The sequence below is a fragment of the Lepisma saccharinum genome, chromosome 16 (assembly GCF_977018435.1).
Source record: "Lepisma saccharinum chromosome 16, izLepSacc3.1, whole genome shotgun sequence".
Lineage (NCBI taxonomy): Eukaryota > Metazoa > Arthropoda > Insecta > Zygentoma > Lepismatidae > Lepisma > Lepisma saccharinum.
The window spans coordinates 12,899,595-12,926,659 of record NC_139244.1 but is presented as its reverse complement, the minus strand read 5'-3'; the positions used below and the strand labels follow the sequence as shown (position 1 = coordinate 12,926,659).

The following is a 27,065-nucleotide window of genomic DNA, read 5'->3' as shown; positions in this document are numbered from 1 at the left end:
TCAATGATCTGAGTAGAAACGTCATGATTTCAGCTGAAAGAAAGTTCGGTTGCTGATCTTAACCACTACGTTGGGCGTCGGGAACTTCTCTGAAAAATAATAATACTAATACCAGAAAGTTTTCCTCCAAGAATCGTTGCCTGGCATGATCGAGAGATCCTTCATCTTCTTCAGGAAAGAGAAACAGAGTGTGTGTGTGTCTCTCTCTCTCTCTCTCTCTCTCTCTCTCTCTCTCTCTCTCTCTCTCTCTCTCTCTCTCTCTCTCTCCCCCCCTCTCCCCCCCTCCTTCCCTTTTCCTTTCTTTCCTTCTTTCTTTGTTTCCTTCTATCCTTAGAGAGAGAGAGAGAGAGAGAGAATGAAATGAAGGAAGCAATAAGAGATGGGAAAAGGGAGGGAGAGAGAGACGGGAAAAGGGAGGGGGAGAAAGACGATAGAGAGAGAGAGAGAGACAAAAAAAGAAATAATAAGAGAAAGACGGAAAGATAGGAAGAAAGAATGAAAGAAAATGCAGGAAAGAAAAAGAATGAAGGAAGTAAAGAGAGAGAGAAGGAAAAAAATAAGGGGAAATAAGAAAAGAAAGAAAGAACCAAAGAAACAAAGAAAGTAGGAAAGTTAGAATGAAAGTATTTTCTCCCTTCTTTCTATCTCTCTTTCTTTTCCCTTCCCTCTTTTCCTCCTTCATTCCTTCCTCCTTTCTCTTTTCCTTTTTTTTCTTTTTTGAATAGACGGAAAAGATGTAGTCATAGGCAATTGAAATGGGACGCCTAGATCCTGAAAAAAACAATTCCCTGTGATTCGTTATGTGTGTTGCCTAACTCGACGGCTATGCCTGAATTTTAACCCTAACTTACCCGTGCCGTGCCAGAAACCTGAGGAGGGGGACCACAGACCCACACTTTTTTTTATTACTAAAATTCAAGAAATAATTTTGTTATTGAATCACTGCTTCCTTTGTTGATTTATTGTTTATTGATTTGCTTTATTTTACTTCGCTTTTAGTTCCACCTCTGGCTAATTTGCGAAGATGGGGATTAGTGATGACATGATGAAATTGATGAATGGACACTCACAAACATCCATGCCCAGGCCGGGATTCGAACCCCTGGTGTTGTAGCGCGGTGTGCTAACCAGTCCGCCACGGGGCCGGCTCTTCCTTTGTTAATTGTTATTAATTATAATAATTACAAAAATTAGCATAATTACCAACCAATTGTACATTCTCACTGGCATGAGTGTCTTGAACGACACGTATTCAAAGATGGTGCCTGATAGGCCCACCCAGTGCATTTTGTCTGCTATTTACATTTCATTTATGTTTTTATAAACAAAAGTAATAGAGATATACTGGGAACACCCTAGGAAACAATGTAATTTATTTTCAATTTTTAATAAAAATTGTCACTGTTCAAAATTCGAAATTTACCGGTGTCCTTTTTTTTTTTTTTTTTTTTTTTTTTTGCCGGTGACTACATTTTCTTCAAGTACTTTTCATTTTTTTTAAATATTATGTAAAGCTGCTCAGTGTTTGTTTTCGCGTTAAAAACTAACAAAGATGCAAACGAGTTACCGTAGTAGTATTGATCGTGCCCAGTTGACTCTGTCGCCATGGGGACATCAATCTGAACACTAAGAATGCCGTGACAACCCACCGAGGAAAGTGGAAATAAAAAGTGGGTCAACACGGGAAGACTTTCTGCATGAGTATAACCTGTCGGGCCCAGGCGTTTCGTTAATTAGATAAGGAAATTGGCATTGTTGCTAAGTGCACTTAAAAACGATTTCACGTATGTTTACATATTAGTGTCAGTGCCATGTCAGCTATCGACTCCAAGAACCTATCGTGGTTTTACTACCTTATGATGTTCCCAACACGACTTTTATAATAATGTCCGTTACTATTACTTCGGAGTGCCACACGGGAGACCCGGTTTCGATTCCCTGTGTGGGTAATCAAAGGTCTGAATTTTTCCGGCCTGTTCCCTCGCATGAAGCGGCCCTGGGGCTTACAAAGTATCAAATCAATGGGTACCTGTGAGCAACTCTGGGGGGTAAAGGCGATCGGAGCGTGGTGCTGTTCATATCACCTCCAAAATGCTAAATGGGCCTCAATAGCACGGTGCTATATGCACGGGGAACCTTACCGTACATTTTACCTATACTATGTCCCGAGAAGCTTTGGAGTGACGGAACGAAAGCAAGTGTCTGCCCTGCGCAAGTAGTGACTCTATAGGGATCGACGAATGAACACGTGGGAAGGAACGGGATTGCTTGGAGGGGGAAAGCGATCGCTGCTACCAGCCGTTTGGAGCGGCGTGTACTGCTTCGCTTCGCTCTTTCTACTCTTCTAAACCGTTGTGCGCGCCCATGCTCCAAAGATTCCCGGGATAGAATATAAACCAAATTTATTTTACTAAGAGACTTTTCTCAGACAACAGGTATCTACATGACTATTTATAGGTAAGTCTGAATTTTGTTCATAGTAATTACAGAGTAAATTCACTAGTGGCAGCAAGCTCCTGTGCAGCGTGGTTGTTTACATTCATTTTTAAAGAAATGTTTGAGGGCTCCTATACTCAGTTACGGAAATCTCGAGAGCGAGCGAACGAAAGCGAATCTGCGCAAGTAGTGGCTCACACGCTTTCTCCCCTTCTCTGCCGTTATGTGCGGCCTTACTTCAGAAATAGTGTTGCCCACGAGACGAGACTTTGGCCTGTCTCGTGTCGTGGAGTCTCTTGGAAATGCTGTCTCGTCTCGAAAATATTCGTTTGTCTTATGACACATGGTCAATCTCGTCTCGTCTCGAATTTTTAAAAGCCTGTCCCGTCTCGTCCCGTGGGCAACACTATTCAGAAATTCCTGAGATAGAGTATAGTGTCAAGCACGTTGCATATATTGTTTATACTGTATATCTCGACACGGGCAGATGGATGTTTATAAATCTAGAACGAGCCCAGACCTACAAAGTAGCCAGTTTTCGTCTTGTCTCGTTAACATTGGCGAGTTTTGACTATTTCCTTGGACAAGTCTGTAGAAATATACAATATATATTGAAAACCATGCAGACGGGAAACTACTTGCAGTGCCTAGAAACTGCAATTTGCCTGGCCGGTGCTATATTTTTAAATAATGCCCATGCCTCCGACGTCACTTATCTGCCATTTTTGTCTAATCGCGACGATGAGGATGGATGATTAGACGAAATTGATGGAGACTCATAAGCACGCCCAAACCAGGACTTGAACCTGAGAGTTTCGTTGCCGTAATCATGAGTCGACCGTTCAACGCTCGGACCTTCAGCAGCTCCTTTTGATTAGAAAGATGTGTCAGAGGGGGATATAACCCATAAAGGAAGGCAATTGCTGAAGGGAAAGTGATAATATTAATAGAAAATACGTGACATTTGAAAGGTTCGGGTGTTAAATGTGGTGACACTTTGGTCATTTTTGAGTTACAATGTAAAATGTACCATCCTTAAATTTTCGAGCGAAATTGCCATGTCAGTATACTGAGTCCAAGATCTGAGCTCTCTCTCTTTGTCACGTGGTCCTAGGCTATGAATAGAAATGAGTTTACCAACTCTAAGAAATAAGGTTGCGAACTCATAAGAAATACGGTTACCAACTCATAAGAAATCAGGTTGCCAACTCATAGGAAATATGGTTACCAACTCCTAAGAAATCAGGTTGCGAACTCATAAGAAATATGGTTACCAACTCATAAGAAATCAGGTTGCCAACTCAGGAAATATGGTTACCAACTCATAAGAAATCAGGTTGCCAACTCATAGGAAGTCTGGTTGCCAGCTCATAGGAAATATGGTTACCAACTCCTAAGAAATCAGGTTGCGAACTCATAAGAAATATGGTTACCAACTCCTAAGAAATCAGGTTGCGAACTCATAAGAAATATGCTTACCAACTCATAAGAAATCAGGTTGCCAACTCATAAGAAATCAGGTTACCAACTCATAGGAAATATGGTTACCAACTCATAAGAAATCAGGTTGCCAACTCATAGGAAATCAGGTTGCGAACTCATAAGAAATAAGGTTACCAACTCCTAAGAAATCAGGTTGCGAACTCATAAGAAATATGGTTACCAACTCATAAGAAATCAGGTTACCAACTCATAAGATATCATGTTGCTAACTCATAGGAAATATGGTTACCAACTCATAAGAAATCACATGGCCAACTCATAGGAAATCTGGTTACCATCTCATAAGAAATCAGGTTACCAACTCCAGAATCACCATCATCATCTCACTGATATGAATAATTTAATTTACAATTTCTGATCGATTTTTCTACTGTATTTTATTCTCTACGCTTCAGGCTTCGCAGATAGCGTGGTTAGCCTAGAATATACGCTCCTGAATTTGCATTGAACTCAGTGAAGCCTTCTGAAACACCACGAAAACAATTTATGTACAGTATAGCTTCTAATAACCTTTTAATTTAGAACATGTATTCTACATACATTAGTAGATTAGTACATTAATGTATTTCATAGAAAATGTAAAAAAGGTTAATGTACAATATGTACAATGTAATTTTGATGAGCACGTCCCAAATTATATGTTTCAAGTGTGGTATATTTTGCAAGCCTTAATATTGGATATACATATATGCGCATGAAAACTATTCACAGTACTGTAATGATTTCCTCAAATTACTGTAAAAAGCACCTTTTAAAGTCGGTTTATTGGTGCTGGTATCTAAAGCCTAGAAAGGTAATTAGGCCTTGCAACATAAAACAACAATGACTTTGCAGTACGCAATCAACCATCACTCAGGTCGTTTGAAGGTTATTATGTAGAATGCCAGGAGACATTCCCCTACATTGTTCCAGGGAAGGGGAATGCCTTTATCTTCTGAAACCACATACACCTGTAATACTCACCATTCATGCACCAAAACTAAAGGTAGCTGTACCGATCCAATGCATTATCCTTTATTATATGTAATAAATACTTAAGGAGTAAATAAATAAAATTTCAAAACAACAAAATCGAACAAAAAAACATTTAGATAGAGATTGATTGATTGATTTAGTTTATTTTACTTCGCGTTTTGTGCCTCTTGGCTAATTTGCGAAGATGGGGATGAGTGATGAAATGTTGAAATTGATGAATGGACATTCACAAACAACCAAGCCCGAGCGGGATTCGAACCCGGGACCCTTGGCGTCGCAGCGCGATGTGCTAACCACTCGGCCACAGGGTCCGGCATTTAGATAGAGAAAAATTACAATCGAATAAATTTTGAATATGTGATTTTATGATAACATTTCAATAATAGGAATATTTTTACTATATAGCTTTATTCTCCTTATAATGATAGCACTACATAACCGACTTGGATGCAATGTTCATAATACAAATGATCAACAATTGTGAGAAACTTTTGACCTTTTTTGATAAAGTTTACATTTTCATATGTTTATAACATAACACTAAAAAAATATCTCGTTACGTTTCGAGTATGCATACGTACATTGTACGAGTTAAGCGTTTTGCTTACTCAGTGGCGTATTTGTGACTCCATTTCGGGAGTTAGGTTTTTTGGGTATGCAAATTTGTATATGTTACCAGTCAGTAAATTGAACTATTACCTTGTAGATCTAAATTTTGGTTGTAACGTAGGACATTAAATCGTATGATAACATTTAGAAACACGTAGCATATTTTCATTCTGCGAAAACACAATCCCATACACAAGAAGAGCTATCGAACTAGCAACACCGAAAACTCGATCAAATTTCTATTGCCAAGTTCAAACGTCATATACTTCATGTCAATCTAACGTACCTATAAATTAAGAAATGGTATACTTCAGTACATGGTATCAATTCCATTTTCTTTGAAGGGGTTGGCATGATAAGAATAATTTTCTTTTCCCGGAGATAACTTTTTCCCTGGTAAGGAGGGGGGGGGGGTAATCCAGGCATCCACCCTGTTAATTCGCACACTGCATGTGTAATTATAGTATTCTGAATGCCATAAATAAATAAGTATACTTGTACATGTTAACAAGGCGTTTTTCTTTCGTTTCCAGTGAGCCGTCTCCATTGCGAGAGCGAGTCTTTCAAGATGGACCTGATCCTGGATGTAAACACATGGCTGTATCCAATGGAACTGGGTAAGTAGTGAACTAAATATATATCTGAGGTTCTATCTCTTGCTCTGCATGGGCGATTTTCTCAAATGTGTGTAACTTGCAAACTAAGATGCACAAGATCAGATCTAAGTATTTGAAGATTGCGATATCGAATCTTTCATTCGAGTAATTCGTTCCACCCCCTTACCACAGCTAAAATCAAGACTGAGGACTAATATCTCCTTATCCAGGTTAAAAGCTGAGGTTGTAAATGGCCATGTATGGACGAAACGCAAGGGAACAGATTATACTTGCTGTAAGTCCAGACGCCAGAGACACCTTAGACTGCGATATGCAGCCTAGTGTAGGAGAGACGTTGTCATTTGCGTGTCTTCGGAAAGAGTCACACCTTACACCCCCTACCGCTGAGAAATTCGATTCTGTTAGGATATTGTACAATAAGGAATATACGTAATTAAAATCGTTCACGTTCGGTTTTTAGTTGATAATTCGTAATTTTTGCGTGTCTGTGTAATATATCGCCCATTCTGTGCGTAAAAGTAAAAGATGGAGTCTAGCAAGTATATAGCCTATGTATATATATATATATATATGTGTGTGTTTGTGTGTATATATATATATATATTAGGGCTGAACCGATACAGGTACTTGAAAATTGTAATAATTAAAATTCGTTCAACATATTTTTCAATATTTTTGTTTATATACTTATATTCTTCTCCAATTATATGATTCAATTTACCAAGTAATTTGCTTTAGAATATTCAAAAATTACATAAGAATATTAAAATAGATGTTATTTAATCAACAAATACAGTTTCTCGTGCAAAATGTTTGCAAAATAAAAAGGAAGTTTGAATTTTGCATAATTTACAAGATAATTAGACTCGGCGAAAGTGTCGCGCGGCATTTTTGCACGCCCTGCGAAAGACCCAAATGGCGGAAAAGTATCGGTAGATGAATTCCAACTGGTACTTTCCGATACCTATACCAGTAGTATCGGCCGGTACCGATACATCGGCATCAGCTCAGCCCTAATATATATATAGGGTGTTTCAAAGATACTTTTTCAAACTTTGAGGGCTGGTTCCTCAAACCAAAACAATAAAAAAAGTTCATATAAACATACTATGTCCGAAAATCCTTAGTTTCGCAGTTATTAAGGAAAGAACATAATGGCACATCTGTTCGATATTGTCAGCTTATTAGCAAGTGTTGAAACTGTCATGAACTCAGAAACTCATAATAAATGTTCAAAATGTCCTCCTCTTGCTTCCACACACGCATGCACGCTTCGGAGATGCACTGGCTCATCTACCATGACAGATGAATAGGTAGGGTAGGACTAGTTCCATGGCCTGCACGTTCCCCTGACCTCAATCCTTTGGATTTGTATCTGTGGGCCTACCTAAAACAATTCGTTTATGCAGCAAACATTCCTAATGCAGAGTCACTTCATCAACGTGTCATGAAAGCCTGCGAAACCGACACCGTGTGGGAGTATGTGAAAGGGGTGCGCCGGTCCATGATCCGACGCGTGCATGCGTGTGTGGAAGCAAGAGGAGTACATTTTGAACATTTATTATGAGTTTCTGAGACTTGATGACTGTTTCAACACTTGCTAATAAGCTGACAATGTCTAACAGATGTATCATTATGTTCTTTCATTAATAACCGAGAAATTAAGTATTTTCGGACATATGTTTATATGAACTTTTCTTCTTGTTTTGGTTTGAGTAACCACCCCTCAAAGTTTGTAAAAGTATTTTTGAAACACCCTGTATATATATATATGTTAGACTTCGCTTGTCAAATTTAGAAACCGTGGCTTTGTAATGAGTCGTATGAGAGACAGCGAAACGTAACTCCAAAAATGCTGTTTTCAGTTGTTGTTTTTTTTTTCAAATAAACTTCTCTAAAGGCCTTTATTTGGAGTGAGACCAACATATTTTCACTTATAATTGTTAGCATGTAGTCCTATTAACTGACTCTTTTTAATTCAGGCATATTCCTGAGAATGCATTGTTTTCCTCTTCCCTGTAAGGTTGATAAATTGGAGTTACGTCCCTCTAGTTCTCACACGACTAACTCTGATTTTCACTTCTTGATTCTGGAGGTAAAAACGGCCGACATCCTTGTTACATGCTCAATATTTGTTATTTTCCTAAACAGCGTTTCGAAGAAGATCAGTGTTTTCGTAGCGACGCTTCCTCGGGACTGTTTGTAAAAGAAGCGACTCTTGTTGTTCGAATCTTGTCTTGTCGAGATGTGTCGTGAGTTGCCAACTCATTACCCACTTGTTTGCCTTTTTGCACAAGGCTGGTGCTGTTCTTGCAGGCGATGTAACCGCACAAAGCGACCTTGAATCGTTGCGCATTGAAAGTGCAGGCTTTGTTAAACTCCCGGGAGGCGCTTCAGATAAAGTGAAACAAGTTCCCCACAATGGATTTCTTGTTCCTGATATTTGCCCTCATATTGCAGCTTTTGCGATAGTTATTCGCATGAAATACTACGTGAAACAGCCATTTTGTTTCCCGTACGGTTAAGGTGTTCACATCTTCGATTACTTTTTCTTCTTCTTAAAACTTCCCACTCTTGAGTTCAAATCCTTAATAGCCTATATGCGAGACCAAGCCAAATTTAATCTCTTCTTCTTTCGTTGATTGATTTTACTTCGCTTTTCTGCCACTTTTGGCTTATCGCGAAGATGAGTGTGAATGAAATGACGTGGATGAAGGGACAGTCACAAACATATATGGATGATACAACACGAGCCCCCACATATGATTATACTGGCTGTGTGTCCAGACGCCAGAGCCTTGCTAGTTTGCAAAATGAAATCCTTGGTGATACTGCTTGGGGAAGAGAGGTTGACATTTTGGTGCTTAAAGGGAATGAGGAAGGGATTCGCAAGGTTCTTCCCTCCGCGCAGCTGCGGAGCACTGTTGCCAACTAGCTCCTTTGGAGCAACAGGTGGGTCAAGAAAGTCAAGAAGAAGTCAAGAAATTATGCTTGTGGTCAAGATATTTTTTACAGTATAGTGAATTTACATTCTTATATACCTGTACTGAGATTTGTTAAATTGAATATTTGGAAATCTAAAATTGCATTCAGTTGTGGTTATAATTTGTGTACTTTGTTTCTTAAAGAGAGGCCTCTTCCCCGATGGCGCAGTGGTAGCGTCGTCGCAAGGGGTCCCGGGTTCGATTCCCGGTGGAGGCACATAGTGGTTCGGATCCCACTTTAAACTGTAGGTCCAGTCCCGATTAGCCTTAATGTGCATTAAGTGGACTTAAAACAACAAATCAATGAAATCGAATTAAGAGTGGCCGGCCATTCCTCATCCAGAATGAAGTCTAAATCTAGTGTTAAAGTACAGCTTCAGTTTTCATCTTAACCGATCCTGTAGTAGGGGTTTTTCATTAAATAAAAAATCTATTTCCTTAATTTCCAACTATTCCTAAGTAAAGAAAAAAGGAAAAAGGGTCAAGGAAAATGAGAGTAAAGGTCAATAAAAAAAAGTCATGAAAAAAGTCAAGAATTTTCGATTTGTTATTTTGGTAGACACCCTGGACGATATTGAAATAAATGCACAACTACTGTGGAACTGACAGCTCTTCCTCTTAAGAGAGAGTCACCCTTTACGCTCCTCGTCTTATGTCGTGGTGATAGTCAAAACCATATCTAACTGTACTGAATCGTGGCGTTTAAAGTAAGTGGTGATAGTCAAAACCATATCTAACTGTACTGGATCGTGGCGTTTAAAGTAAGTGGTGATAGTCAAAACCATATCTAACTGTACTGGATCGTGGCGTTTAAAGTAAGTGGTGATAGTCAAAACCATATCTAACTGTACTGGATCGTGGCGTTTAAAGTAAGTGGTGATAGTCAAAACCATATCTAACTGTACTGGATCGTGGCGTTTAAAGTAAGTGGTGATAGTCAAAACCATATGTAACTGTACTGGATCGTGGCGTTTAAAGTAAGTGGTGATAGTCAAAACCATATCTAACTGTACTGGATCGTGGCGATTAAAGTAAGTGGTGATAGTCAAAACCATATCTAACTGTACTGGATCGTGGCGTTTAAAGTAAGTGGTGATAGTCAAAACCATATCTAACTGTACTGGATCGTGGCGTTTAAAGTAAGTGGTGATAGTCAAAACCATATCTAACTGTACTGGATCGTGGCGTTTAAAGTAAGTGGTGATAGTCAAAACCATATCTAACTGTACTGGATCGTGGCGTTTAAAGTAAGTGGTGATAGTCAAAACCATATCTAACTGTACTGGATCGTGGCGTTTAAAGTAAGTGGTGATAGTCAAAACCATATCTAACTGTACTGGATCGTGGCGTTTAAAGTAAGTGGTGATATCAAAACCATATCTAACTGTACTGGATCGTGGCGTTTAAAGTAAGTGGTGATAGTCAAAACCATATCTAACTGTACTGGATCGTGGCGTTTAATGTAAGTGGTGATAGTCAAAACCATATCTAACTGTACTGGATCGTGGCGTTTAAAGTAAGTGGTGATAGTCAAAACCATATCTAACTGCACTGAATCGTGGCGTTTAAAGTAAAATCGCTTATTGTACACAGATCACGATGATTGAAATTAACTAGCTGCCAGGTGTGGAAGCAGGCACGGGCGTAATATATCTTTTCATTCCGTGGAAGTCTACTTGGAGATAACGTCTGACGCGCAGGAAAGAGCAAGACAAATGAATTTTTGCATCTCAGCTGGCCAATTGCCCCCCTCCACGCTCCTTTGTACTTGCAGCACGGGCACCGCGGAACAAAGGCTGTTCTCCTTGAACCTGGAGGAAAGAGGCCTTGTTATGAAATATCTTCCGAGCGAAGGCTAAATCGCTTTTGGATTCAGTTACCAGCGGAGCGGATGGATTCCTTCCCAAGCGCATCCAGCGCTGGCTGGAGGTTGATTAACAGGATCTTGTGGGGATTGTTTTCCCCCTTGGCTTTTGCAAGGTCTTTTTCAATTGGAACAGAACAGTGAATGTCGTAACAGGAAAATTGGACCTGGCAAAATAGTTGGAGCTTTTCAAGAGTTTTTTGAGCAAATTTTATAATAGCATATCCATTAGGGATGGTAAAGTCAAGGACACTTCTTGATTGTAATTATTCCATTGAGAGTCAAGGGGTTTGATACAACCCATACAAGTTTAGACTAAACTTATGGGATGTAAGGTGTGGTCTTCTGATTGAATTGTTGCTTTAAGTCCAGTCCACTTTACAGAGATAGGCTAATTAGGATTGGACCTTCAGTTTAAAGTGGAATCAGAACCACTGCCCTATGTGCCTCTATCAGGTATCGAACACAAGACCTCTCGATTACAAGGCGACGACGTTACCATCGGGGAGGCCCTTGCGTGTAAAGAGCGCCTCTTTACAGCCTCAGCTTTTAAACTAGGTAACAAAATGTAAGTCCTCAGAGATAGTATAGTTTTGGTTCTTGTTAAGTAATGAATTAGTTTTAAAAACTGAGTAAGGAAGTTTTTGACAGACATATTATCTTTTCTTGTTAAGGGCATGTCATCAGTTTTGTATTGCGTGATGTGCACATGTGTCCATACTATAAAAACCGATCAATCAAATTTGTATAAAAGATATACCCAATTGGGATCCAAGACAAGTTTTGAGCAACTTTGTTTGTTTGTTCCAGTTTGTTAAAATCCACTTCATGAGCAAAAAGGCTTATCGGGACGATCTACAAGTGAGATCTGAACTACCTCCATCGAACAATTTTGAATAGAAGCTGTACTTATTAGGAGTTACCAAAAGTTGTTTTGAGGAAATGCGTATAGATGCTATGTCTCATCATTAGAGAACGGATTCTAAGGTGCAGAAACTTTCCAAAAATATAGCTGTTTTCATTCCGATCGTTTGATATATGTATTTTAGGACATGCAATCAGTAAAATGAACACACATTGTTGCACCTTTTTACACCTTTTCTTGAGATTAACATATCTATCCCCTCTTTCGTGCTTCAGCAACTTTTTCCTTCCTTTTATTTCATGTTTTGTTAAAAAAAAATGGACAGAAAAACAAATTATTTTCACTCTTCTTGAGCATCTACATAAAACAGAACGGGAGCTATAAAATGGTATAATTTAATTAATCATTGCATTCCAAAGATAATATAGTTTGTCCATGTATAAGGATCTCATGAGCTCAAAGCGTCAGCGATAGAAATATGGAGCGTAATCCAGTATAACAAGTTGTTTGAAACCCAGTAAATGCCACGTTTCCTTCCTAAATACTGGTTACTTTATCTAATTATTACAAATTATGTTATTTGCTACAGTATTGAATAAAGAATGTTAATGTAATTGGTTTAGACCTGAATGAAGGCATTATATGAGCACCTTTTTGTTTTTGCTCCTTTCTGAAAATCATTTTCAGAACCTTTGTTCCCTTTCCCAACCTTAATTTAGTACCTTGAAATCCTTTTCCTACTCATCTTGTCTATATTTCATAATTCATCCTCGTTGTCGCCATTAACCATATAGACAGAACAGCGATGTGAAATAAAAGATGGTGTTCTGTTCGTTGAGTTTGTGACACTTGCCCGTAGTTACATTTGCACGGAGGTGAATTTAGCGACTGTTGCACGGAGAGGTCAATGTCCATGTCCGTTTAATTTGCGACGATGACGCTTGCACGGAAGTGCAAAATAAACTCGTTCCTCGCCAGAAACCTTGAAAACTTTCCTCTCTTCTCTCTCGTCATAATCTCCAAAATCTATACAGAAGTTGGACTGGTCCAACGTGAAATCCTCCAACCTCGATTTCGCTAGGGAATTTTATATGTATATATATATTGTGAATCTTCCTCACGATGACCAACGTGGACCTCAGGACAGAGTACTTGTGTTTGCCGTCGTCTTTTTTTTGTTGATGGAACAAAAGTTCCAGTAAGCAGTTCGGACAACTCTTCTGCATCCATGCTGATCTGGAAAGTTAGTGAACACACTCCGAGAAGACGCTGAATACCATGGCCACACTTATGATAGGATAACTCTCAATCAGGACGGCAAAAGAAGAAAGAAATCTGCAATTAGGACTAATAAGATTATAAGTGACGCCTTGAGGAAACTTGAAGAGAACGGTTGTGTGAAAAAATTTCTTAAAGCAATTTCGCTTATATTCAGAAATTGGATTAATCGCCTGGAAAATGTTTAATAATGTACACACAAATGAACTGTTTCTATTTGAACAAAAATGAACTGAAAAAGAAAGACGATGGTTTCCATCGGAACCAGAAAATCCCAGAAATCCCCTCCTTCCCTCAGCGCCGTCTTACTTTCCATGCAAGTGTCGCAACCCAAATTGTGATTCAGCCAAGGTCCATTGATCTAGGACAGGATTCGTGCAAGTGTCCTGAACCCGTGTTCGTTCACGCACGTTTTCCGCAATAACTTTCGCAACCCACCATCTTAAGTTCCCTCCCCCCCCCCCCCCCTGCATCATATATTTTTTTCGCTATCTCGCACAGCGTTTTAAGTTTTTTTCCTCCCTCACCACGAAGAGTTAAAAGGTTCTTTGCGTAATCAAAGCTCGACTCACTCGAGCTGCGTCTCTTCCCATAATTTAGTGGATCAGGGATGCGTGCCTTATGATGGTTGCTATTTCAGGTAGGGGGGAAAGGTAATAATATTGCACTTTGCTGGTCGGCTGGTCAGGTAATTCGTTTCGGCGGAAAGCATCCCGGGTCACTTCCCTGTTTGCGCAGATGTTTGCCAAAAAGGCACATGTGTTTGTCCCATCATCATCTCTGTTGTCGTTCTACCTCTCTTAAGTCTTTCGGCCTGTCTGGGTGTTTTTACCTCGTGTTTATCCATCTCTGCCGCTCTCGCTCGCTTTGTCTTTTTAGGCCTATTCTCTCTTCGCTTTTCTGTACCTTTGAAGATAGGGAAAGAAAGAGAAAGATAGAGAGAAACAATACAAGGAGAGAAAGAAAGGGGGCAAATATTGATTGGAGAGAGAAAGGAAGGGGGGGACGATTACAAAAGTTCTCTCCATTCACTCTCTCTCTCTCTCAAAGATCCTTCTCCCCTCCTCTTTTTCCTTCTTTCTTGGGGAAGAAAGAAAGAATGTTAAAAAGAAGGCATGGGACGCCGGGGGCAAAAGGGGGGGGGTTCTTCTTTATTCTCTTTATTTCTTTCCTCCCCTTCTTTATTTCTTCCTCGAGGGGTCCCGAACCCCCCAGCAACCGCCCGAAGACCACCGTTTCTCTCTCTCTCTCTCTCTCTCTCTCTCTCTCTCTCTCTCTCTTGCCAGGGCAATTGCTCACATAGTGCCATCCCTTAATTTTTTTTTGTTCATTTGCTATTCACTTTTATGTTGTTTTGTTACTCTTAATTATTTCTTATTTATTTTTTAATATTTTTTTATATTATACTTATTATAATTATTGCTTTTTCATTGTTGACAATTTCAGTGTAAAATGGCCACCTGTGCTGCATCTGAAATTTTCTCAATAAATAAATAAATAAATCCCTAATCGCCGCCACTGGAACTAGGGAGGGCGTCGGATGAGGTGGGGAAGTTACTGGGTTGCCTATAAAGAAAAAGAGAGAGAGAGAGAGAGAAAGCCTGTCGACGTCCCTGGGGAGGGGAGAAATAATGAAGAAAGGAAGAGTGAAAGAAAGAAAGATAAGATAGAAAATGGAGAAATTTTAAAGAAATAAGATCAAGAAGGAAAAACGTCCACCGTCCTCCTTATCCACCCCCTCTCTTTCCCTCCATACTCTCTCTCTCTTTTCTCTCTCTTTCCCCCCTCTCTCTTTCACTTTCTAGGCCTCTTCATATCTCCCTTCTCCCCACCCCACTTTCCCCCGGGTGGAGGAGAGTGGTTGCCCCCATTCGCCACTTTTGCCCCCGGAAAGAGAGAAAGAAGATTTTTTTATTTAATCCGTGTACTCTTTTGTCCGTTCACATCCCCTCCTTTTTGATTTCTGGTCGATTAGGTTTATTTTACTTCGTTTTTCTGCCACTTGTGCCAAATCGGAAACGCGAAGATGAGCGATGATATGATGAAATTGATGAAAGGACACTCGCAAAGAACATCCTGCCCAGGACGGAAGTCGAACCCAGGACCACTGGAGTCGTAGCGTGCTGTGCTCTGATTTATGGCTATTTTACGGACTCCATAATATGGAGGCACATAGTAGTTCGGATACCACTGAAGCTCCAGCCTCGATTAGCTTTCTATGCATAAAATGGACTTAAATAGAAGAACTCAAACAAACAATAGCTATTTAATTTGTTCCCGTTCCCCCTCTCCATCCATCAGCTCCTTCTCTTGAGTCTACCCCTACTCCCTCATTTTTTCTTATTTATTTGAATTGGTTATTTTACTTCGCTTTTCTTGAACCTTTACCTAATCGCGGAGATCAGGATGATATGATGAAATTGATGAAGGGACACTCACAGACAACACCCATGCCCAAACCGGGATTTGAACCCGGAAACCCCGTTGTCATAGCGAACTATTCTAATCACTTCGCCACTGAGGGTGTCTTGGAGTAATATGCACACACACATATTTGTAGTTTAACACCAGGGGCGTATATTCTAGGCTAGCAAGGCTATCTGCAAACCCTGAAGCCTAGAGAGTAAGACAGAAGAAAAATCGGTTGGAAAGTATTGACAAAATTACCCATTTCAATAAGATGATGGTGATTAACTTGATTTCTTAGGAGTTACAACTTGGCTGCCGTTGACATGGCAACGAAGACGCCGAGAACGCGCAAAATGGTTGTGTCTAACCACTTATACTTGTGTTTTCGCAGACTAAGTCTTCTCTCGTCCTCCACAGCCTATATAGGATAACGTGTCGTAGTGAGAAAGTCCAGATCTTGGACTCCGCATACGCCACTGTTCAACACATTTGATTTCTTCTACTTACAACGAAGCAAAATTTTGTACCCCCTTAGCAGTTGCTTCTCTGACGTAGATAGGTTACATGTCGGAATCTGTGTGCATTCACTGATTCCGCAAGAGTGCGGCAGTCGCGTATTTTTAAATCCTGACGAACCTCGTGCTCTGCGAAAAAGTGGAAGTTCCATGGGAGTCTTGCCAGTGTTGTGATCAGCTCATGACGTCACCGGGCCAACTGCGCAGCATCAACGAAGTTCACTCGGGAGAAGGTTAAGGGTACACCTGCTACCGGCCCTTATCACATGTTGGGTGTGTGACTCCCCTAACAGAAATAGATTGTCTGTGGACAGCGCAGCTATTCATTAACTATCATGCGGTCATGAGCGTCTTAAGGGGGACTTGAACCATTCAGTCGACCTCCCCCAAATTGGAAATTGGCATCGTCCACTTCAATTTGAAACAGAAATGAAGTTCAGTGAATTAATACAAGGTCGAGTCGATGAAAACCTACATTTGTTTTTGTTTCTCATCCTAGTATATTTCTAGGGTTGCACAAATTTGCAACCAAGTTGCAGGCCAAATTTGCTGCTTTTCAGCATAGTATTGCTGATCTACATATATTTTAAACTTTGAATTAGTGCCTGTATACCTTAAGAAGAATAAGTGTTTAGGGTCCACGTGCAGTCACTTATGAGCCACTGCGAATGTCTTTCCACCAATCTGCCTGCGAACGGATTCCATTGTCGAACTTTCTTGAAACTTGCTTGTGTGGTTAGCATGCACAGGTAGATAGTGAATTTTCATTTGCCGAGAAATTTCTGTAAGTTTTAGGCTGACGGAGGGCACTGGTGCAAGTGCGTATAGGAGGTGCCATCTTTAAAATAACAAAAATGGCGTTTTGAAGCTCACTTCATTAGTGTTGCAGCCTTGAGGTCGTTTTGTAAATAACAGTTTATACCTCATGTAAATTTGAGCTGCATACAGTCTGCCCTACAATTTTGTATTGGACTTCTAAGGTTTTAATTGGACTCTTGTAATATTTCAGCAGAATATCTTCAAAGTAAAACAGGATGTTAGATCGAAAAATTGAGTGTAAAATGCAGGAACCTGGAAATAACGTAATGCTTTCATATTTTACCATTATATCCAAGGAATAGATGGTTCTATAAGTTTTCAAAATCCCAATGCAATTCTTATGTGACAGGTCACACCATGTGTATCGCCAGAATTTTTTTTGCCTGGGGGTCTCACTGATCAAATTGAATAGTACAAGTAGTAACAATATTATCTCGTTTATGTATATTATAATAATAACTATTGTAAGTCAATAAAAATAACCCAGTTTTATTCCAAATTTATTATTATTATTTTCTCGGTTACTGTACTATGTATACGAGCTATTTTATTTTATTATTAATTTTTATTAACATAGCTCAATAATATGCTTTAAAAATTTGGAGAAATTTTAGTGATAAACTTTTTATATTGCTTGACCTTTCATACAAACTATAATTTTTGGGATTTGAAAACTTTGGATTAAATCGTAGAATGTGAAAACTTGATGTTTCCTGTTCTCGGTCGCGGTCTTATGTATGTGGAAGAAATTAGTATATTTGTTCCTCGGACGGTTTCTGGTTCCCAGCGGAAGCCTCCGTTGCCCGGAACATATCTTCGAATCATCTGGCAACAGTGCAAGTGCACAATTAGGTTTTATGGTCAAGCCTAAATCTCAAGGTCTGCAGGACTCTTGACTATCGCCGCGCTAGATCTCTTCAATGCATAACTTGATGAGATTGTTTTCCCTTTACTCTAGGAACCGGAGCTTCCCCTTCACATGTAAAATGATGTGTCATTGCCTGTTTCTCGCATTTAACAACGCTCACTGTGTTAATGACGTGTTGTGAGCTGGATGTTTTCAAAAGTTGTTGACCGACTTTCGTGGCCAAGGATGTGAGATTATCAACATATTGGATTTGATATTTGCTGGAAATCACTTTACACTGTGAAAAAGTTGACTGGAGGAATGACGGTGCAATTTTCGCTGCTATCCAACTGCCGTAAGAAAGACCCATCTTTTTTTAAGTATTAACGGCGAAAGTATCGTCGCGATTAACCACAATGTGCAGAAAAGCGACATAAAATAAAGAAAATGTATCAGTCAATGAAGCATAGTTAAACTGATTAATGTAATGTTAGTAATTAGATTTAAAAGTACCAGGTGGTTATAATTAAAGTGACGGTGTTCAGAGTTGTACAGCACGGGCTGTAATGAGAGTAGCAGTCTGAAACTTCGTAGATATGCTAGTGAAGCAATGCGCTCGCGAATTATGCAAAAACAAAAATTAGTTCCAATTCTCGCCACCAGGGTAAACAATGGCGCTGTAAGCAGTCAAAACGTGGAATTTTCCGTAACTCTGACGTCAAAGTCGGTGACATTGCCTAACCATTGTGTGAGCTCCCTGGTTGTGGTTGGTGACGCTTGTTGCTTTTTCCTTTAGTAATGTTCATGTAATTCGAATAGTGAAATTGTAGCGATATTTCATTACAAAGAGTATTGTTTTCTGCGATTTATAGTGTTTTTCCTGTAACTATACCAAGTTTTGACTGCTTACAGCGCCATTTTTTACCCTGGTGGCGAGAATTGGAACTATTTTTTTTTTCATAATTCTCGAGCGCATTGCTTCATTAGCTTATCTACGAAGTTTCAGACTGTTACTCTCATTACAGCCCGTGCTGTACCATTCTGAACACCGTCACTTTAATTATAACCACCTGGTATGTCAATCCATGATAAGATATTACAATTTAATTTGTTAAAGGTTGTTATTGATTTACGAAGCAAAAGAACCATCCATCCATCCTTCAATTGTCGCGTGTATTTGCCATGTCATCCAATTTGCATTGGACTCGTTGAACGCTTCTGAGATTGTTCAAAACAACACGAAAAACATTTGTCTACAGTATAGCTTCTAATAATATAATTATTACAAAATTTCTGCTTAATAAATTCAATAATGACCAAAATGTATCTTAATCATATGTTATCCCTCCAGTCCTTCAATTAACTGTTAATATTATCAGCAGATTATAGTAAATTTTAAGGTGACTTCGGGAGCCAGTAGTGCTTTAAGTGGGGGAAACGTGGGCAAATGCTTTCTCCCAGTTAAAAGAATTCTTATAAAGCATGCATGCCCAGCAGAAGGATAATTTACATAGGCACTTAATCTACCAATCTACCGTCTTCCACGGCACCTCTCTTTCGTCTATGTTTTTACGCTAGAATTTCAAATTTGAATTTTATGATGTCTTTCCCCCCACTACGCACACAAACATTCGTCAATCTCTTACCACAACAACCAAAGCTATATGAAGTCTGACACGACTGGCGACAATACATATTAAAGCTAAAATTACCAATCTATACTTCCGATCTTGTAACAACCGAACCACATGATGTTTCCCCCCTTCTTTCTGAGCAACGAAAGTTCGACTTCCTACGTTTATTAATCTTTGAATAGGAGTGCCTTTCAAGCTTGATTACTGGGGTCAGTAATAGGACCCATCTGGCAAACTTAAGATAACGGAAAAGCAGATGTGCATGCTTTACATTTGCTGCAACTTTATTAATATATGTATTATTTGAGGGAGGTTTGGTGTTCATGGAATTCTGCGAGTCATAAAGGAAGTGAATGTTAATAATTGAGGTAAGGAGTTTTATAGGACAGTTTGTCAAAAACAAAGAAAAGAACGCACCTGCCTTAGGGACTGAGTAACCGTGAGTCACCCAGCAGGAAGGCGTTGATAAACGAAGTGACTCATTCGCGCAACAACTTTGCTTTTTGTCCTGAACGCACCTTTTTTCCTCCAGTGAATTCATTGCCTCGGAGCAAAGATATTCTAATCTAATAAACATCAGAAACAGCAGGCGCTGAATCTTAATGCTCTGAACCACATGCTACCTCATTGGCCAAGCGGGTTTTTGTGGTCGGCTCACAATCTCGTCACCGAACGATCCAGGTTTGGTTCGCGCCCAAAGCATAAGTTTTCTTGGGTGCAAGGGGTGACTTTCCCTACCACCCAAATGTCAACCTCACCTCTGACGCCTGAACTCGCAGCCAGTGCAATCCGCTGTGGACCCTGTATTGTGTCTGTGATTGTCCTAACGACATTCATCCTCGTCATCGCGATTAACCAAAAGTGGCATAAAAACGAAGGAAGATGATACAAACAACCAATAAATAAAAAAAAAGTATTCCGTTGCTAATGTCCCTTGATCAATTTCATTCATTATCATCGAAGCAATTGGTCAGAAGTGGCAGAAATGCGACGTACAATAAGAACATTACAAATTGAAGAAACACTTCGGTTAAAATTTAGAGTAGAAAATGTGAAGTGCAGGTTATCCTACACCGTACGTCACATTCGTTATTTAAAGATAAAGAAATGTAGTTACTTGGGAGGATTGACTACTTTCGTATGTACAGTCACCAGCAATATAAATGAAACACCTATATCCTGAGCAACACACATAACCCATTGCAGGGAACTTGTGCCATACAGTTACGTGCAAATAAATTGGGATGAAGTACTAAGTTTGGATAATACCGTAGTTAGGCAACACACATAACCCATTGCAGGGAACTTAGTACTTCATCCCAATTTTTTTTGCAGGTAACTGTACATCACATATTTCAAATTATTCTTAACACTATTATTATTACTTGAAACACCGTCACAGCTAAGTTGTAAGAGGAGCTAATTTTGCAAGAATGCCCAATAGCATCTGCCAATTGATTTCTAATCAATTTGTAAAATGTTGTTTTTTCCACCCACGTAAGTGGACTTGAATAACAAGGTTGTATCTGACTGACTGAGTTTGTGTTTTAAGTTCTTTGTATGCACAGTAAGGCTAATCGGGACTGGACCTACAAATTAAAGTGGGATCCGAACCACTATGTGCCCCCACCGGGTATCGGACTCGAGACCCCTTGATTACAAGGCGACGACGCGACCACTGCGCCATCGGAAGGCCCAAGTTGCAGTTAATCTTTTGTCATCACTTTTTATAAATCTTCGTCTCATTTCTCCGATCTGGTCCATAGACGAAACTCCGTTCTAAATTTCTTCTTAGCCATTGTTTGCCACCTTTACCCATCTACAAGATAGCTGCATAAACCCATCCCTCTGAAAATATTAAATATTCATGCTCCTCACAAGAGGCACAAGCTGGCAGGTCACACATTCATACATAGATAGCCCATGGTAACATCAGAGGCGATGGTATACTCGAGGAAATTCCCTTTCGAATGCCGCCTCGCACCACACTAAGCACTCAACTACCTTTTCCCTACATTTACTTTGTCAGAAGCCTCGATCATGTTTCATCCAGCGTTCCCTGTTCCACGGACTACCCAGCCAATACAATAATCTACCATATCAGATGGACATTTTTGAAAACCAGGCACGTTTTAGAAGGCTGGTGTGTACAAATTTGTAAGTCGTTTTACTGCATTGTTATTTTCTGTTGGTAGTACATTACAACGTAAAATGGCTAATGCTGCGTTTGGAATCCTTTGTTAAATATGATCGCTATTATGATAATACTGTTGTGATACAATATATTGGCATGTGGTAATGCGTGTTTTAAAGTAACATTTTTGTAACAGATTTGTAATTTTACTCAAGTCACACCACGCTGCTAAAAATGTGCAAAATTTGTTGCGACTATATCTCTTAAACTTAAATTCATGGTATCCGTACAGTCAAGGTACTTTTATTTTACAGCGTTCCTACCGTTGGTCTTGCCTGTGAATAAAACCCACATTTCTGCGTGACCACTTCGCGCTCGAAAACTTTTAAAATATGTTTGGAATCGTATATTTTATGCGCAACCATCACACAAGCCAATACTGGCAGCTTTGATCCGGAAAGAAAGAAGGTGTTTCGTGGCCTTTCTATTGACACGTGTCCCAGAGGTTCGTGGGCTTTCTCTTGGCGTGAAGCACGCTCCAGAAGCTCTGGTGCGCACTGCGGCGTTTGCAGTCTCTCTCATGCAGGTATCTGCCCGCACGACCTTCTACAAGGTCGAAGAACCATCATAGAGCTTCTATGGCTGCTAAAGCTTGGAGTGTTCCTGACACCAGCGTAACCTTGACAACGACAAAGAAGTAGAGGGAACATAATCTATTTGCATTTACAGGTACTACGACAGAATTCCCTGTGTGCATCCTCGAGAATAGACAACCGCAGTACACAGCACTTGGCATGGTTGCATACCATGTAAGGATATAGTTGCCATTGCAAATTACTGTAAATCTGATTTGAAGTTTACGCCCACTTTATGCATAGATAGGCCAATGTAATTTCCTTGGATGAACCTTCTTTCAAGAATATCTATCATCAAGTGTGTATATATATATATATATGACTGTTCTCTTTTGAAGCACGCAAGGAATTCGTCGTGCGTATTACATTTGCCTACTGCAGGGATTTCCAAACTTTTTCGTTTCACGGCACCCTTAGTGTTTCAAGATTTTTCCACGGCGCCCTAGTCAGAATGTTGGCCTATCTACCACTTGCAACGCTCAGTTAGTGTGGTTATATTGTTTGCATTAAGCTAAAAAATAAACACACATTTCAAATTCGGGAATATTTTATATGTAAAAATAAGTCATTTCAGTGAACATATTGGAACAAATGGTCTATTGTATTTGTTATGACTGTTTGTAGTTTGTATAGAGTTTGTCTTGTTATGGACTGCCTTATCGTGATTGTTGGGTCCTTTTTGTCAATTCTCATGGTGACGTTTCATGAGTCGTTTGTCAACCCCTGCAACTGTCGCAGGGTGTAGGAGTTGACTATTTGGAGGAGCTACTGGTCGGGAGATCAGGAAATTATTATTTGAGATGACTGCTAGTTGGGCGAGTGTGAGGTAGATTAAAGTTCTGGCTGATTATGAAGAGATGATATATGTTCCGTAGGGAACCTGGCTGTTTCTCAATGCAATTTTGCCATGCGTTCGTTGTGAAGGCAGGTTTTGTCCAATGCTGCACCAGCGCAAGTGTAGATTCCAGCGAGGCCTATTTTAACCCTAACCTATACACCTATATACAAATTACGACACTTGAATACGTGGGCGATGCGTTGAAGACCACGTGTGTAGATATTGTAATAGTTTCGTAGCACTGTGAGCGTAATTTCTGTTGCAAATGTGATGGCTAGATAACAGTGACTGTAACCTATCGAATTTTGATCGGATTGATTGTCCAAACCACCTTAGAATTGTGTGGTTCCATCGTGGCGATTCTTTAAAAGGATGATTCACTTGGTCCAAAACGCTTCCGTTTTGTGCACTAAATATTTCACATTATGTATTAAATTTAATGAAGCAGTTCTCATATTTGGTCAAAACATTAAGAACTTTTATTTTTTAAATTACTTACCTGAGATGTGTGCTCATCATAATATAAACTGTTTCATCATTTCGTTGCATTTTATTTGCCAGCCTTTGTAATAATAATAAGAATAATAATAATAATAATAATATATAAATTTTATTCAAACTGTATTGTTTTTATTCGTTTGTAATTGTTGTAAGGTAGGTAAAGTTCCCCGTGCATGTAGCACCACGCACCGGCCGCCTTAACCCCCTCCCCATACCCATTGCTTTGAAGCTGGGTGGGCCCCAGAGCCGCGGGGACAAGGTCCGATCACCTTAGATCGCCCACTCCGGGAATCGAACCCGAGTCTCCCGCGTGGCAGACAGACGTACCGAGTAGACCACCGCGGCTCTTGTTTTTATTATTATTACTACTACTACTATTAGTACTCGAGTTCTATCAATGGCCTACCCTCCCCCCCACACACACAAACATTCCTGGCGACATCCATACTGCCATCCCTCCTGAATTCTCTTCAATTCGAACATTTGAGCAGGATAAAACAGTGCGAAAAATTAGCACAAGTTCGAGATGATCCCTGCCGAGAATGCGTGAGCGTACGGCGACGTGTCATGCGAGAACCCACACGCGTGCCATATGTGTACGTTGCTCGTTATCTCCGGGCAACAAAGCGCTCTGCAACCCCCCTCCCCCCTCCTCGCTCCCGCGGTCCCCAGCGCCGCACGTCATTGATTCCCTGTGACGCAGTGTTGCAGGGCCAAGGTCATTGTCAAGGTCAGGAGATCTTTTCAGCATAGCCTTTGCGCAGGCAGTGTTGCCAACGGTCGCGACTTAAATTTAGCAAACCACTTCGGTTTTCGCTCCGGTATGCAGTACGTGGCTACCGCGTGATTCATTCTTCCACGAAAGCATGGCTTATAGCAAAGAGTTGCTGGACCCGATCCTTGGACAGAGATTGGTTCGATAAAAAAAAGAGTTTGCAACCGTCACTGAAAATAAATCGTGCTGACGATGGAGCAAGTTTGTTATATTAGAAGTGATCATTACCAGTGCATAGTTAGAGATCGGTTAGTTCGTTGAACTCTCCAGCCTAACTATTGCCTATTTTTGTGGAAGCAGGAAAAGGTTTATTATCCATTTTGCCTTGACTCATCTCACTCAACAGGTCGCTAGGTGCCGTGGCTTGCCGCGAGTTGATAGCTTCCTGGAGATGAGGCCTTGCTCGAAAAGGTTTATTATCCTTTCAAGTTTGTAATATTTATCTGCTGTGCACGGACATTGGACTAACCCTAAGCTGTTGCCCTCTTCTGGAAATATAAATACATAAACAATACGGAGATTGATCTTCCTTTCTACTTCAACGTGTCACCATTTTTCCTCACTATATATTTCGTATGTATAACTGAAGACTGAAATTTCCCGACTCATGAATTCGCGGACGGGCCTCTCCGATGGCGCAGTGGTAGCGTGTTCGCCTTGTAATCAAGGGGTACCGGGTTCGATACCCGGTAGAGGCACGTAGTGGTCGGATCTCACTTTGAACTGAAGGTTCAGTCCCAATTATTCTTACTTCGCGAAAATTACAAATTTTAACTTGAAATTCTCACGTAATCGTGACATTTTGATACTACTAGAGAATTTTGCCTACTTGTCACACTGCCCACCTTCAACCTATGTATTACCTCGCTCAGAGGTAATTTTGTGGTTGTCAGTTCTTCTATTTCATCATATTGCGTCGCTCAGAGGAAAATTTTGTGATCGTCCGTTCTTCTATTTCATCATATCATCACTCATTTTCGCGATTAGCCAAAAGTGGCAGAAATAATCGATGTACAAGAATTGAGTTGGATACAGGGTGTGATTTTAATGGTGCCCACGGACCACAGAAACGTATAGGGGACATCAAAACACAACTTTTATCCGTAACATGTTTCTCGTTGGTGCATCATTTCAGCGCTACAGTCGTTCAAAAAGCTCCGTTTTGCCGCCTGAATGCTGGCAACCACACAAAATATTTGATTGCATTTAAGATCTCATTTCCTGTGGTGAAGCGATGCGTTCTAGTATTGCCAGGAACATACATATTCTGCGAAACATTGCTACAATCAGCCACATTATGTACCGTAAAACAAAGCGAGGTAACATAGGCCCTGTCCGAAAGGTACAAAGTACAGACTTGAAGTATGTTCTTGGCGGAAGTGACGTCATCTAAAAGCGCAGAAGCACGCAAGTATGCAGCTCGCAGTACAGATGGTTGGTGACTAGGTCACGTGGTTTCCACACTCGTTGTTCATTTGTTTAAAATCACGGAGGTAGAAAGCCAGCAGCACAGGTAGATAAGATATACGTTATTGGCAATCAAGTTGTTGGTTATACGTAATTCTTTTAATGTGTGGTAATGTATGTGTACGAGTATTTGAAAATGCTATGTGATTTTAATGGTGAAAAATAGGGATGTGACGAAGCTGAAAATTTGCCGATGCCGATGTACTCACCGATTATTTTTGGAACCGATACCGATGCCGATATTTAACCGATTCCGATACATAAGACTATTTAACGAAAATGGAATGTTATTTTGAGAATGACAAAAATAAATTTCCTTTAAACACTTATATTTGCACATTATACACATACATATGTATTTTCAGAGATTTAGCATTAGTACAAAAGCAGTTCTTATTAGTCAAAGGACTTCCTGTTCTTAGTAATGGAAGTTCAATTCTCTAAGATTCAACTTTAAAAACATGAGTTTTTGCAGCACTTCTAGTGTTGGGAAAAATTGAACATTTCTCGTACTGAAAATATCCTAACTTGGCCAGGAACTTGTAAATTTTTCCCATCCCAAACGTCAGGATTAAAAAAAAAAAAGTCCTAGTGCCATTCCGATCAAAACATTTCTATCCCTCACATCCAATAGTCAAAGTGAAGAAAGCATCGAGAATTAGCCCCTTTTAATTCGATTATTGGACAATTTCTGACACTTCAGGATCCCGAAATGTTGGGAAATTATTTCCCGAAGTCCCTGAACAGATTTTTCGGAATCACACAACTGAATGCTGATTAGGGATCACATGAAGCGTGTGAGAATAGTAGGGGAGTAGGGGCGTGCCGGACAATTTTTTTTTTTTTTTTGGTCGGGACGAGAAAAATTCGCAATTTCCTGACTAAGTGGGAAAATGTACGAAATTTTGTGAACCTCGGGAAATCTCGAATTCTACACGTCATTTTCACCTTAAGTGATTATTTTTGCATATCTGGAATAATTAAAAACAAACAACTTCCGATAAGTTCCAGACATTTTCAATGCAGAATATGTCGAGAATTCACGAATTTGTAAAACGACCTTTCGGTATTTTCCGACTGCTCGGGATCCCGAAAAGTCAGGAAGCCATTTCCCCAAGTCGAGATCGGAAGGGAAATGTTTTTCCCGATCCCAACTTTTCGGGATCCCGCACACACCAAGAAGAGGGCCGATATTACACTTTATCTGGCACGAATGACAACGTGACTCGAGTTAGTAACACTGGTTACATACACAGGTTCATACTTCATTTTATAACCTGTGTATTAACCTTTTTCGTCTTACGGCGTACGTGCTGTTGCAATGTATGTTAAAATTAGATTATACCATTCAAATAATGAT

The 27,065-nt window shown here is 40.0% G+C and overlaps 1 protein-coding gene across 2 annotated transcripts in view; it reads left to right on the top strand.

Annotated features, from left to right (window-relative positions):
- Positions 1-27,065, top strand: part of Polr2H (DNA-directed RNA polymerases I, II, and III subunit Rpb8) — a 323,650-nt gene that overhangs the window by 180,663 nt on the left and 115,922 nt on the right. For both annotated transcript variants that reach the window (XM_083137706.1, XM_083137708.1), the window contains exon 2: positions 6,057-6,140. In XM_083137706.1, coding sequence (XP_082993832.1) covers positions 6,057-6,140 — 84 coding nt within the window. The remainder of the gene's footprint in view (positions 1-6,056; positions 6,141-27,065) is intronic.